The sequence below is a fragment of the Aquila chrysaetos genome, chromosome 7, assembly GCF_900496995.4.
Source record: "Aquila chrysaetos chrysaetos chromosome 7, bAquChr1.4, whole genome shotgun sequence".
In the NCBI taxonomy this organism is placed as follows: Eukaryota; Metazoa; Chordata; class Aves; order Accipitriformes; family Accipitridae; genus Aquila; species Aquila chrysaetos.
The window spans coordinates 39,962,517-39,975,177 of record NC_044010.1 but is presented as its reverse complement, the minus strand read 5'-3'; the positions used below and the strand labels follow the sequence as shown (position 1 = coordinate 39,975,177).

Sequence of the window (12,661 nt, the reverse complement as noted above, 5' to 3'; positions counted from 1 at the left end):
AGAGTATTGCGTTCAGCTCTGGGGTCCCCAGCACAAGAAAGACACAGACCTGCTAGAGCAGGGTCCAGAGGAGGGCCACAAAAATGGTCAGAGAGCTGGAACACCTCCTCTGTGAAGAGAGACTTGGGGTTGTTCAGCCTGGAGAAGAGAAGGCTCCAGGAAGACCCTGTTGTGGCACTTCAATACTTAAAGGGGGGGCATAAGAAAGAGAGAGAGAGAGAGAGATTTTTACCAAGGCCTGTAGTGATAGGACAAGGGGTAACAGTTTTAAACTAAAAGAGCATAGAATTACATTAGATGTAAAGAAGAAATTCTTTATGATGAGGGTGGTGAGGCACTGGAACAGGTTGCCCAGAGAAGTTGTGGATGCCCCATCCCTGGCAGTGTTCAAGGCCAGGTTGGACGGGGCTTGGAGCAACCTGATCCACTGGAAGACATCCCTGCCCATGGTAGGAGTTTGAAACTAAATTATCTTTAAAGATTTCTTCCAACCCAAACAATTCTATGATTCTATGGTATTAAGCCCACAGTAGTGTCCTATCACAACTTAACACACCAATCATTCTACTCTGTTTTAACACTGAAGTCTACTGTAAGAAAAACATAACTGAAGAACCCAAGACAAGCTCCAGCATAACGTTTATGCATGTGCTGTGTAGACACAATGGCAAAGGATCAGCGGTCTACTTGTGAGACTAAGCACATTATGTCACACTGGATCAGGTCTCTAAGTCTGATAACTCAGGTACAGTGATTCAGTTTAACAGGGAGAATGGTGACTAAGCAACTTCACAAACTGCCTCTCATTTGTTTTGGTTTTTTTGCAAACACAGCTTATCCCTTCCAAAGTGAGGTTATTTTACTGTGTACTAAATGAACAAAAAGTTCTGCAAGAATAAGTTACAGGTGAGGGTTGGTTTAGGAGGGCACCTCTCAATTGCTTGGTACAAAGACCTGCTTGAGACAGAGAAAATGGCAGGTGTGAATACTTCCAATTCATTCTTGCTATGGTTTAGTCTAACCAGTTCAACCTTGTACTACAAATTAGAATCATAGAATCATCGAACAGTTTGGATTGGAAGGGACCTTAAAGATCATCGAGTTCCAACTCACTTCCATACTTGTGCACCAGTAAGAAACAGTTCAGTAGCTGTCACCTCTCAGTTGTCAGTTACCTCTTCCTACATATTGCCACAAAGAGGCTGGGCTTGCCATGTTATCAGGTATGCCAAAAATCAAGATCAAAAGCAAAATCATCTATGCAGTCAATGTAGGTAGTCTGCGTGCATCATCATGTCATCATAGCTATACATGTGCAATGGCGTCCTTTTACTCTTCAGTCCAGGGTTCAAACAAGCCAATAACTCTGTTTTCCATCCAACAAATTCTCAGAAAAGGAAAATTACTTTGCTTTCTGTATTTGGAGCAGAATTTACTAGATGACCTTTTTAGTCCCTTCCACTTCCAGACTTTATATCTTACTGAGGCAAAAAGAAAAATAAAAAGTGCCAGGTACCATGGGGAAATCTTAAGTCCACAGAGCAGCGACTTCATCAATGTACTTTAGATGACAGACGCAAGCGGACGTTTTATTAGAGAGAGAAAGGATACAAGGAACTGCTTACTAATGCACTGAAAATACTGAAACATTTGAACTCGCATCTAAGATATTTGCCAGTTTCCACACTCTTTGGGACAGTTTGTGATCTCAAAACAAAGACTAGGATAGAAAGTAAAACAGAAGCTGCCCCAAAGCGGTAGTGTTGCTTATATTAGTATAGATCAATTTCTAATACATCAAATATTAATCAGAACTGTGATGACTCCTGATAGTATATTTCTAAACCTTATTTTCTGAAACAAGAGGTATTAATGCTGTGTCTCATAACCTATATTACACAGAGACACAATGGAGCCTTTAGATCTTCATTTTTTCTTTATCCTGTGAATAAGTAAATACAGGTATTCTGTATAATGTAACTCTTTCCTTGACACATGACACTGCTTAGAACAAAAAGTGTAAGAACAAAATTCAGAAAATTAAAAATATTTGGAACTACTGGTATTATCTCTGGTTAAAAAAAAAGTTAATAATTTAACATCTAGAAGCTATATACAACATTCTGCAAAGCTTGATTTGAAGTTCATTAGTTAATTGTTCCTTTTTCAGTTTAGAATGAGTTTTTCTTGATGTAATAATATTTATCCACATACACAGCTTTTTTTTGCAAATCAATCTGCAATCATGACCATCGTTATGACTCATGGACACTGTAATGCATACTCTATCATGGTCTTAGAATAGGACTATTAGTGAATCATTAGTATCCCACTTCCTAGTTTTACAGAAGGAAATCTTCAAAAGAAAAGTTAGCTGTTAAATGTAACCTTGAACTTCTACTGTCATTTAACACTTTTGTTTTAATGGACATCATTCAAAATACCAACATGTTTGAAAACTACTTATGGGTAGTTTTATAATAGAATTTCTGGGCCATGTGGTGTGCACCTCTCCACCTGGTTGTTCTTCTCCCACGGGAAGCAGACCAAGCTAGCTCACAGATGTAGACCAAGGGTGATAACTGAAGTGTCAAGGGCTTGGAAAAGCATAGAAAAGTGCCTAACTTGAAAAAATCCAGGCACATGTATCACAGTATACTCAAAAGAAAAACTATGTCAACTGAATGAAAGAAAAAAATACTGTCCTTCTCACCAAACATCATTCAGCTCCCTTTGGACAAAGAAGTCTTTCCTGCAACCACTGAATGACACCGTGCCTCAGATGTGGGCTACTGGTACATTTTCTGGCTTAGACAGCACTGTGTCCCAGTAAGGATATTGTTCATCTGGGCACTAGCTGCAGATTGGGATATCTCTCCAGTCACAGTATGATGAGCCCATGCTACAAGGACTAAAGGGTTGGTCTCCTCTTTGGTATGAATGACACCATTTTGGGTGCCTGTGATAGATACTGCCAGAGGGGAAAGGTGGAAGGTGAGAGGCTTGCCTGCCAGGTAGAGCTTGTTACAGTGAGGTTTAAAGTGGCGTCTCTGACACATCTAAGGGCATAGTATGAGGACACAGAAGGAACTACGAGACTGAGAGACCCACTTGGATCTGCACAGTTTATTAAGTTGTTAGTATCGAAACATGCAAATGACATCAATCATGTAGACACGATTACTTAGAGTATAAGCACTGATTTTATGGTAGCTTTATCCTTATGGAGCACTTAGAGCAATGGGTCCCCTCTTTGTAGAAGGCATTTTCTGGATTTATCAAAAGAATGAAAATGATTGAAGGCACAATCTTCTTACTTATCAGTTATGAATTGCACATATACTAGTTTTTTAACACAAATTTCAGAAGTTTGTTATATTGCATTCAAGAAAAAATCTTCTTAAAAAGAACACCTAAGTGGCTTCTATTATCACAGATAACAGAAACATCTAAAATTATAGCAGATCAATACCAGAGATTTCTAGACTTAAGATGCCCTCAAATAAATTTCAGTAAGAGTGAGGCCGGTATGTGTGAGTAAGATTACACTTTTTAGACTGATTTATTTCCTAGGGATAAATAAAGCTGAAATATGCAGGATGATGAAAAATCCTTTTCTATTTTAACAGCTTCTGCTACCTCTAAGTACAATATGCTAGTAAAATCTGTAGACATTAATGGAGTTACCAGAGTGGCTCTATTATTTTTTTTTTCTTTGCAAGCAGCCTCAGATAGCAGTTTTAGAAGATCATTGGTTTGTCCTAAGATAATTTTTAATAAGTGTTATACAATTTTCCAGGTTATTTCTTCTCTTGCTTAAATTGAAGATAGAGTCCTTTAGTCTGGCATATGCTAATAGCATTTGAGTTCTAAATGTTATCTATCTCCCCCAAAAGAATTGATAGCATAGGAGATATGAGCATTGATTCTTTATTACATCACATTTTGAATTACATTCAGAAAAGACCAAATGTCTTTTTGGCAAAAAATATGAACAGAAGTGTAGCGTCCCATCAAATCAGTCCAACATTTGGTTAGTAGGCTGAGAGTCTGGAGATCTTATCAGACTGACTGGTAGTTACAACCAGACTCTTTTTTCTAACATATATTACATGAAATAGGCATGGCTATTTCCCCTTGGATACAGGCCTTGCTAAACATATCTGCAGGTTTTGTACGAAAATCATTCTGCTGATGTTGGCTGCACATTTCAAAACTATCATTAATCACTGGAGGTTCATCTGTTGTAGCACACCTGACAAGCGTAGCTTAGCTGTAAGTGCACAGAGCGCACAGGACACTGGCAATCAGTACAGCCCACGGAACAGAAAGGAGAGACGGAATGGCATTGAATGCATCCACCCAGAATGTCTGTGTAATAGCGTTCTGGAGGCTATAGTATTCTTTCATGATAGTAGTTCTGGGCTGGAGTATTTTTCACATGTATTGTGAAAGGGCTGCTGATAGTGTATTTTCAAAGCTAGATCCTGCCTCTATGAGAGGAAACCTGATCGGTTACACTTTGGTTATCTTTCGTCTAAGATGACTTCTTACTTCTGTTGGGGTTTTTTTAGCTACTATCCGATTCCAACTGATGATTGTAAATACTACTCTATGAATAAATAATTATAAAACATGGCTGAAGTGACAGAAGATTAGAGAAATGGATCTCTATAAATAAACTGCCTAATATGTGAATGCAAAATCTATCATCAAAAAGAATTAACACTTTCAAATCTATGACTGAAAAATAGAGTTATTAAACTGTCAATTATTAAAACAGTGCAATTCTTAATATCTGGCAAGTTCCAAACATTGTTTTAGATATTTGTAGCAGCTCTTTCTCTATGCTGGGCCACTTCTGGAGAGTGCCACAAATTTTAGTTCTCAAACTTTTTCAGTTCTCTCTCCTTTAACCTTGACCATCAGCAATTCTGATTTACATTTCACCTTTTCCCTGCCCGCAAAGATTGCTGACTGTTCTTCTAAGCTTATTGGTATTTATCTTACTGTCTAACAATTAAAGACAGTGAAGATAGAAAGTCTTCTTTCAGACTATGTCTTAAGCATAGATCTTTTCGTTATATCTCTCCTTGACTGCCATTCCAATTGCTCTCTGTTTTTTACTGGTTTCCGTTTTATTATCTTTACCATGCTTACTTTGAACTCTCCTACTCCTTCCAGATTTCCTATGTTAGAAAATCTGTCCATGTTCAAGCTAAGTAATGATGTCTAGACACAGAATTAAATTAACTTATATCAATATATCTGCACTATTAACCCCTTGCATCTCCAGGAGCCTACTGAACCTGTAACATTTTACACTGAGGTACAATTAGAATTCTATAGACTGCCTATTTATAAATAAAAACTTGACCTTACTGTTGCACCTTCAAATATCTCTACCTTCTTCATTCCAAGAATCAGAACTAATCCTGTTGCAGTGAACTGGAACTAGTTTTCAGCATTTCAGTCACCTAAGTCACCAGTTGCCCCTGTCCCAGCATCAGTAGTTCACCTTTCGATCCTAGTTTCTCTAACACTTTTTCCAAACAGCACATTACAAGCATTTTTATCTTTTACACTATATTTATCTTTTCTCCATGGTTTGAGTAAGTTATCTGTCAAGTGTTTTTTAAAAAGTTACATAATTCTACGATATTTCCATGTCCTAACCTGTAATGTTTTACAACGGGTATACATACAACTATACACGAAGATGTAATGCCAATACAACTGTATAATTCAAGATATTATAATTAGCAATTGCCATTTAGAACTTACCTGAACGTTTGCTCTTGCTTTACTTGCCTGGCTTGATATACTTGCTCTGGCTGCATTAAGTAACTTGTGGATTCCAGCAAAATGACCCTGGAGCATGGCAAGTACACATAATCACTGCATTTTTCACTTGCAGAATGAAGACAAAACTCAGTTTATTCTAACTTTTAAATGAAGGCTTGGTAAAGCAGCTTATTATTTTCAATTGGAAATATTTTTAAAGTACTGTAAAAAAGATTTTAAACAGATTTTTAAAAATACTTATTTAATAATTATTAATTCTTCTTTATTTAATAACTTAAAACATTTTGCATAACTTAGGCCATGTAATTTTTAAAGCTCATGTAAGCATGCAAAATCCTGAGACACTTACTCAAGGGTTACTGGGAAATATTGTAAACTACTACCTCATCAATACCATAGGTTGATTTGTAATCATAGGGATGGTCCACAGCCATGTCATGACATGCAGACCAATTTTCAATTTTCTTTTCAAAAAATTAAAAAAAAAAAAAAGAAAAATTTAAAACCAGAAAAATAATGCCGATTTCAATATTAAGACAAATTATATGCATACTTTAATTTGAAATAATTTTCTAAAGTGTATTTACAATATGATCTGTACTAAATAAATGATTGAATAATCGATTCACTTACACTTGAAGAAGAAAAGCTCAGTTAATTTTATTTTGCTTTTGTAAATAATGAATCTATTAAGATAGAGTAAATGGTGATTTCCCTGACAAACCACAAGCAACTGCTTCACTTTAGTTTTTCCTGGAAGATACCTATCTTCTTTCCTTTTATGTACATTATATTGTGCACACATTATTTCCATTCTAGGTATTGGATAATCCATTGACCTGCTGCTAGTCATTAGTCAAGAATTAATTTTTGGTGTCACTATAGAACTTCTGTTACATGGCACCAGCACACATAATTCATTCATTTTAAACTACATTTCTGCATGTTCTCTGCACTCCTAGATGACAGTAAAAACAGAAGGAAGATTACAGAGGACATGGTAAAAATACAGAAGCCAATGTCAACTAGCTTAGCACTAGCTGTGGATCTGAATTCAAACTTTTCAATAGTTATGATAATTTACATCAGCTTTAGTTGATTCTCTGCCCAAACGTTGAACCTGCCACTTAAAAAAATAATAATAATGACCATTACTTACTCTAGTATCTTATATTCTAGATATACTTTTCTATTCTTGGGAGAGAAATAGCTGCATTTCACAAAGAAATGTAATGGGCAATTTTAAAAGTATTCAACTAATTTTCCTTAATGAACTACAAATATTCAGTATTCTTTAAAATATGTATCTATACATAAGTATTAAAAGCTAGGTACTGTAAAAAACATAAAACATTATTTAGTTGATATAATGGGTAACATCTAACTAACAGCCGAACGCTAAGCAAGCATTAGTTTAGGGTGCAGAATTTACAGCTTTTGGAAATATCTGACATTTGCTATATATTTGACATGAGTTCAAAGAGGCACTATATATTTAATTTGTCCTGTTCTTAAATCATACCGTATTATACACCTAGCGTTAAGTTTTTCAGCCCACTTTTCTGTAAAAGAGCTACTTCCCTGGTATCACAAGTGCACTTCCTACCGTTATTTGCAACTAAGCAATGCACCTCCTGATGGAACACTAGATGGTTCAAAACACTGGAAACTTGATACAAAGGATCTTTTATTTTTGATTACTGGTTCAAATGTTGCCCAAATTGGTAATTACTTCAAGTAGTTGTCAAGTAGCTTTTGAATGATATACGTAAAACTACATTACTTCATTGCCTTTAATCTATTCTTTCTGAGAGCCATCCACATCATAGAACTGATCACAGGCAGCCTCACTGACCACCTCAAGGACTTTAAAAAAAGCCAGAAGCTAAATAAATTCATATGATTCCCACATACGAGGCTTATGCAAGAGCACATTGCTGGAGCATTGAAAACAATCCTGTTACAGGTGTCTATACCAAACCCATTCCGTGGGGAAAAGAGAAATTAAATTTGCAGCCTATGCAATGTATATTAAACAGATCAGTAAAACAAGCTAAAAATATTATGGAAAATGGTTCTTGTAAATAAATGAAGGACATGAACCAATACTTAGCTCTATAGATTAAAAGACAAAATATGGAGTCAGATCACATAAATAGATTTTAAAGGGGCACAGTACTCTATTTCTTTTGTATTAAGGAAAGCAACATTTATAATTCTGCAGTTGTTACAGCTACGATGAATACAAATGAAAAATTAGATTAACTGATAGTGATGCGAGCCTCAAGGCAAATGCATGGTTTTTTTCTTTTGCATGCTTAAAAATTTAAACAGCAGGACAAAGCAGATTGGGGAAAAAATAACCAACTATTAATTAACATGGTTTGTTTCTCTTTGGAATTCTGCTGGACCTCAGCCAAACACAAAAATACAAGCAAGGTTGATGAACTCCATTTGATTAAAGCTCTAGCTTTATTGCTTACACTGAGATGGATTTCAATTAAGGCTTATTTATCTTCTTTATCCATTATGATAGCTTCCACTTCATAGTGTTTGTAACAATTTTGGTAATGTAAATCTCTATAATTTAACCTCAAGGTTTTACATTTTTAAGGAGAAGAAGAAAATTATGGAAAAGAGTTGATAAAACTGCATGATCATTAAAGATTTGTATTTACAGCATTGTCTACCTGAATATCCCATCAGTTCTGAAGGGATTAGTAACATTTAGGATAACTTTCTTCAGCTCATAACACGGAGATTTGCATTCTAATATACCCTGAAAGAGAACAAAAATTTTTATCAATATGAAAAAGTTGTGAAACTACATTCATGTATAATACATAAACAAACAGGAAAATATTTCAAAGACGACTAGAACTATGTGTTTTACCACTGGTGATTACAAAATTAACATAATTTAAATGCTAGGCTTTGTTGCCAGCAAAGAACAGTTAAAGCCTATTTCTTTTTAAACATGCATTAAACTTCACCACATTTTAAATGCTCTTCCAAATGATAGCACAAGGCCAAGAATCAAGCTATCATCTTTCTTCCTTCTTATCTTTACGTGTCCTCTATTTTCTTCTCTTGCCCCAACCTTCCTTTCTAACATCAGTGCCTACTGCTATGGTATAAAGAGAGCAATGTCAAAAAAAAAAAAAAAAAAAAAAGAATCGCATAAACACCATCTAAGTTCAGAAGGGGATCTATCCAGATTGCTCAATGAATGTTTGATAACAAATGCTGGAACACATGCCTATCTCTGCTCTGAGTATTTCTGGGATATATCTTAAATCTACACTGTCTAAAGTTAAAAAGCACAAACAAACCTAGCAACGTCTAACAAAAGTTTGCTGAAATCACTAGGCTGAAGCATATCACCGCCTCCACAATGGAATTTCCAAAAGCGTTCATATGCTGAAAGGGCTCCAGATTTATTTTCAGAGCAATCAGTGCAAAATTTTTAAATTTATTCAGGATTTAAGTATGATTTATATCCTTAGGAATCTTAAATATTCCTCTAGGCTTTTTTCTGCATGTACATAGGCTAATATTGGAAACCTGAAAATTTGTAGGTCAAAGGCTAATGCTGATGGTAACTCACATTTTTATTCTTACCTCAGTTCACTTTTGTTTGATACAATGTACAGATTAACAACATTTTTTCTGACAATATTAATCATACATATATAAACTTACAGCAGGCTCAATATGCTTGACTTCAGATTTCAGAGAGAATGTCATTGTGGCACCATCTATTCCACCCACACTCTTTGAGATCAGTAGCAACACTGCTTCAGCAGGGCGCAGAAAACGGCTAGTGAATTCCACAATTATACTTGTTTGTCTCCTAGGGGAAAAAAAATATGAATATATATATATATATATAATATATATATTTATATATATATAAAAAATAATGATTGTTATTATTATATATTATTGTATATAATAATTATATATTGTTGTTGTTGTTGTTACTATTATTATTATTTAAATAGGCACAAAACTGTGACTCAGAAATTACTCAGAAATGTCATTTCAGGAACAGATTTTAGAGTCTTTGTAATGGAAGGGGGCTAGAAAAGAAAGTAATTTGTTTCTTCTGAAATACTTTGTTGTAGTTCAATCTTCTGCCTAAGAGCATGTTAAAATATTCTAATAAAGGAACTATATAGACAGAAAAAGAACAATATTGAGTCCTTATTGCTTTTTATGACCTCAGCATGTAGCTTAATTTTTCTTCCTCACACAGTAAAACAGGAAGTTCTCTTTCCTTATAGTATTACCCTAAGTTAACAACGGATTTACTTTATGCTCCCCTATTTGAATAGGTTTTTGTAAGTTAAACAGTTAGACATCTTGTTATGCATGTTGTGAGGCAGATCTACATGTTCTTAATCATGAAAGAAATGAGTAAAAAAACCTTCAGAATAATTAGTAAAGCTGAGTAATTAAGAGGTGGGGGAAAAAAAGTTCTCTCATACAAGCAACGGCTCGTCTCTGATGGAAAACTGGAGAAGGGGAGGCCACGTGGAAGGAGAGTTTAGACTAGGTAAGAGTTAAGTTTACATTTGATTTGCCTTAGTCCTGCAACTAAGCAAGATCAAAAAGAAAAGTTTAATGGCTGAAGCTCACACCTTGAAGCTCTCAAAATCACTCTCTGATTTTGAGATTAATGTCTTAAGACAGCATGAAGGTCAGAAAAATTATAGTGTGTAGGATTGTTCTAAAAGCAAGAGAACAGTACAATTTAAATGTATTCTGCCTATCTACACATATGACCAGAGCAGAGTGCGCTTTCTCTAAACAGAAAAATACCTATATTTTTGGATTTGCAAGTAGAATATCTCTAAATACATACCAAAAAGTCAGATGACTGGTTTATACTTTCAGTAATGCCATTCTATGTAGTTAAAGAAATGTTAAAATTTACCCCCCAACAAACTGTAGTAAGAGATGGCAGAAAGAAAATAACCTATAGTCAAAATCTTGAAATTTCTTAATTTACTCAAGCTGATATTACTTAAATAATACTTCAAAGGAATTCTTAAAATATAGGAAAAGGTTATATGTATAAACTGCAGGTTTGTTAGTTGTCTTTCTGGAAGAGATAGCAGATACTTGAATGAAAAGGAAGCTCTCCCCAATCCAAATAAGCCTTCCCCATTAAACAATTTATAGGAACTTTACAGCCTGATAGAAAAGAGCTAAAATAGAATGCAGAAGGAAATTATGTGTGATTTATTGGTCTTCTGCCAACTGGGAATTCTAAAGCAGAGGCAATCAGCTAACAGTGGTATTTGAAATATGCCTATTTTGTATTGTATGTATATATACTTACACAAGTAAGTGGTGAAGTAGAGGACTTACTTGTAATAGCAATCAGCATACCACGTCTTCAATGGAATCATGTTAATTTACATTTGGTTCACAACCTTTATAATAACACCTACTTTTTCAAGTGAACTCAATGCACACATCTCTTCACGTAAGCTGAGCTGATTAATCACAATGATGGCAGAAGTTCTACAAATTTATTTTGATGGGAGTAGTGACAGGATTTGTCCCTGGATGACAGCTGCTGTCAAGGAAACTTTCTGGGGGGTCCTTTATCTCATTCTTAGGATAGACCAGGGGAAAAAAAAAAAATATATATATATATATATACATAGTGTTCTTACTGGAACTGGATGGTGATAAATAGAACACCAATATCTTAAAAAAAATTTGGGGAAGATCAGGACAAGAACAGACCTTTAAGCCTCAAATCTATACCATGCAATGTAGTAGAAACAATTATAAACAATAAAAGAATAGGATAAGTATAAATTACATCCACTGTAAACAAGATCTAAATCAATGAGATCTAACTGACAGGAGTCAACACTGTCACTTCTTACTATGCAGAAAGGCCATTAATGAAGACCTCAAGTGTCTGTGACAACTGGAAAGTAAGGAAGTTTACTGATGTTCTAAGTTGCTCCAGGCTGTAAGGACAAAGATTGACAGTGCAAAGATTGCAGGACCTTATGAGACAACAAAATGACAAGGAAATTCAGTGTACATAGATGTAAAGAGAAGCACGTGGGGAAAGCAGTTCTGTGTTTACATAAAATTATGGCCTCCGAGCCAATATAACTCACCACTGAAAACTTGGGATTTGTGACAAATAGTTTCATGAAAACATCAGCACAGTGCTGGGAAACATCCAATAAAGCAAAAGAAGTGTGAGGAATAATTAGAAAAGGAATAGACAACAACATAGATCACCATTAGGCCACCAGACCGCATCCAAAGGGCTCAAACCTCAATTACTGTTTGCACCTCTTTACCTCAAAAAGGTTATAGCAGAATTGAAAAAAACTCACCAAACTGCAGAAAGGATGACTATACGTAATTTAACCCAGCATTACCCTAGGTGTTAAGCCTAGAGATCAAGTTCTTCCTAACGCCAAAAGTCTCAGGATGCCAGTTCTGAGAATCAATGATGAAATCATGGAAGTTCTGAAAACCTGGCTCTTACAGCTTTCATGTTCCTGCTGCAGAGTCCCCAGACTACCATTTTTGACAGTGAAGACTTGCTAAGCCCCCCAGAGTCTAAGGCTCCTAAGTCACCCTGCCATTCAAAAAATCCTGGAAAATGCATCCTGGGACCGCAGACTCCCAGAGAAGTATACTGCCTGAGACATACACTCCCAAAGCCACTTTAAGGATCAAGTTTTAAGGAGCCTACTCTGCTCTTGTCACAAATAGGAATGACAGGGAAATGGAACGTATGGAATATTCTGCCTCTTTGCCCTCCGGCTCATGCAACAGCAGAGAAATCTAATTTGAATTGTGAATTGTTGCC

At 35.5% G+C, this 12,661-nt stretch overlaps 1 protein-coding gene across 1 annotated transcript in view; it reads right to left on the bottom strand.

Annotated features, from left to right (window-relative positions):
* CFAP47 (cilia and flagella associated protein 47) overlaps nt 1–12,661 on the bottom strand; it is a 354,799-nt gene that overhangs the window by 216,382 nt on the left and 125,756 nt on the right. The window contains exons 38-40 of the mRNA XM_041125007.1: nt 9,508–9,658; nt 8,496–8,584; nt 5,785–5,871 (exon numbers count right to left, since the gene is read on the bottom strand). Of these exons, the coding sequence (XP_040980941.1) occupies nt 5,785–5,871; nt 8,496–8,584; nt 9,508–9,658 (327 nt within the window). The remainder of the gene's footprint in view (nt 1–5,784; nt 5,872–8,495; nt 8,585–9,507; nt 9,659–12,661) is intronic.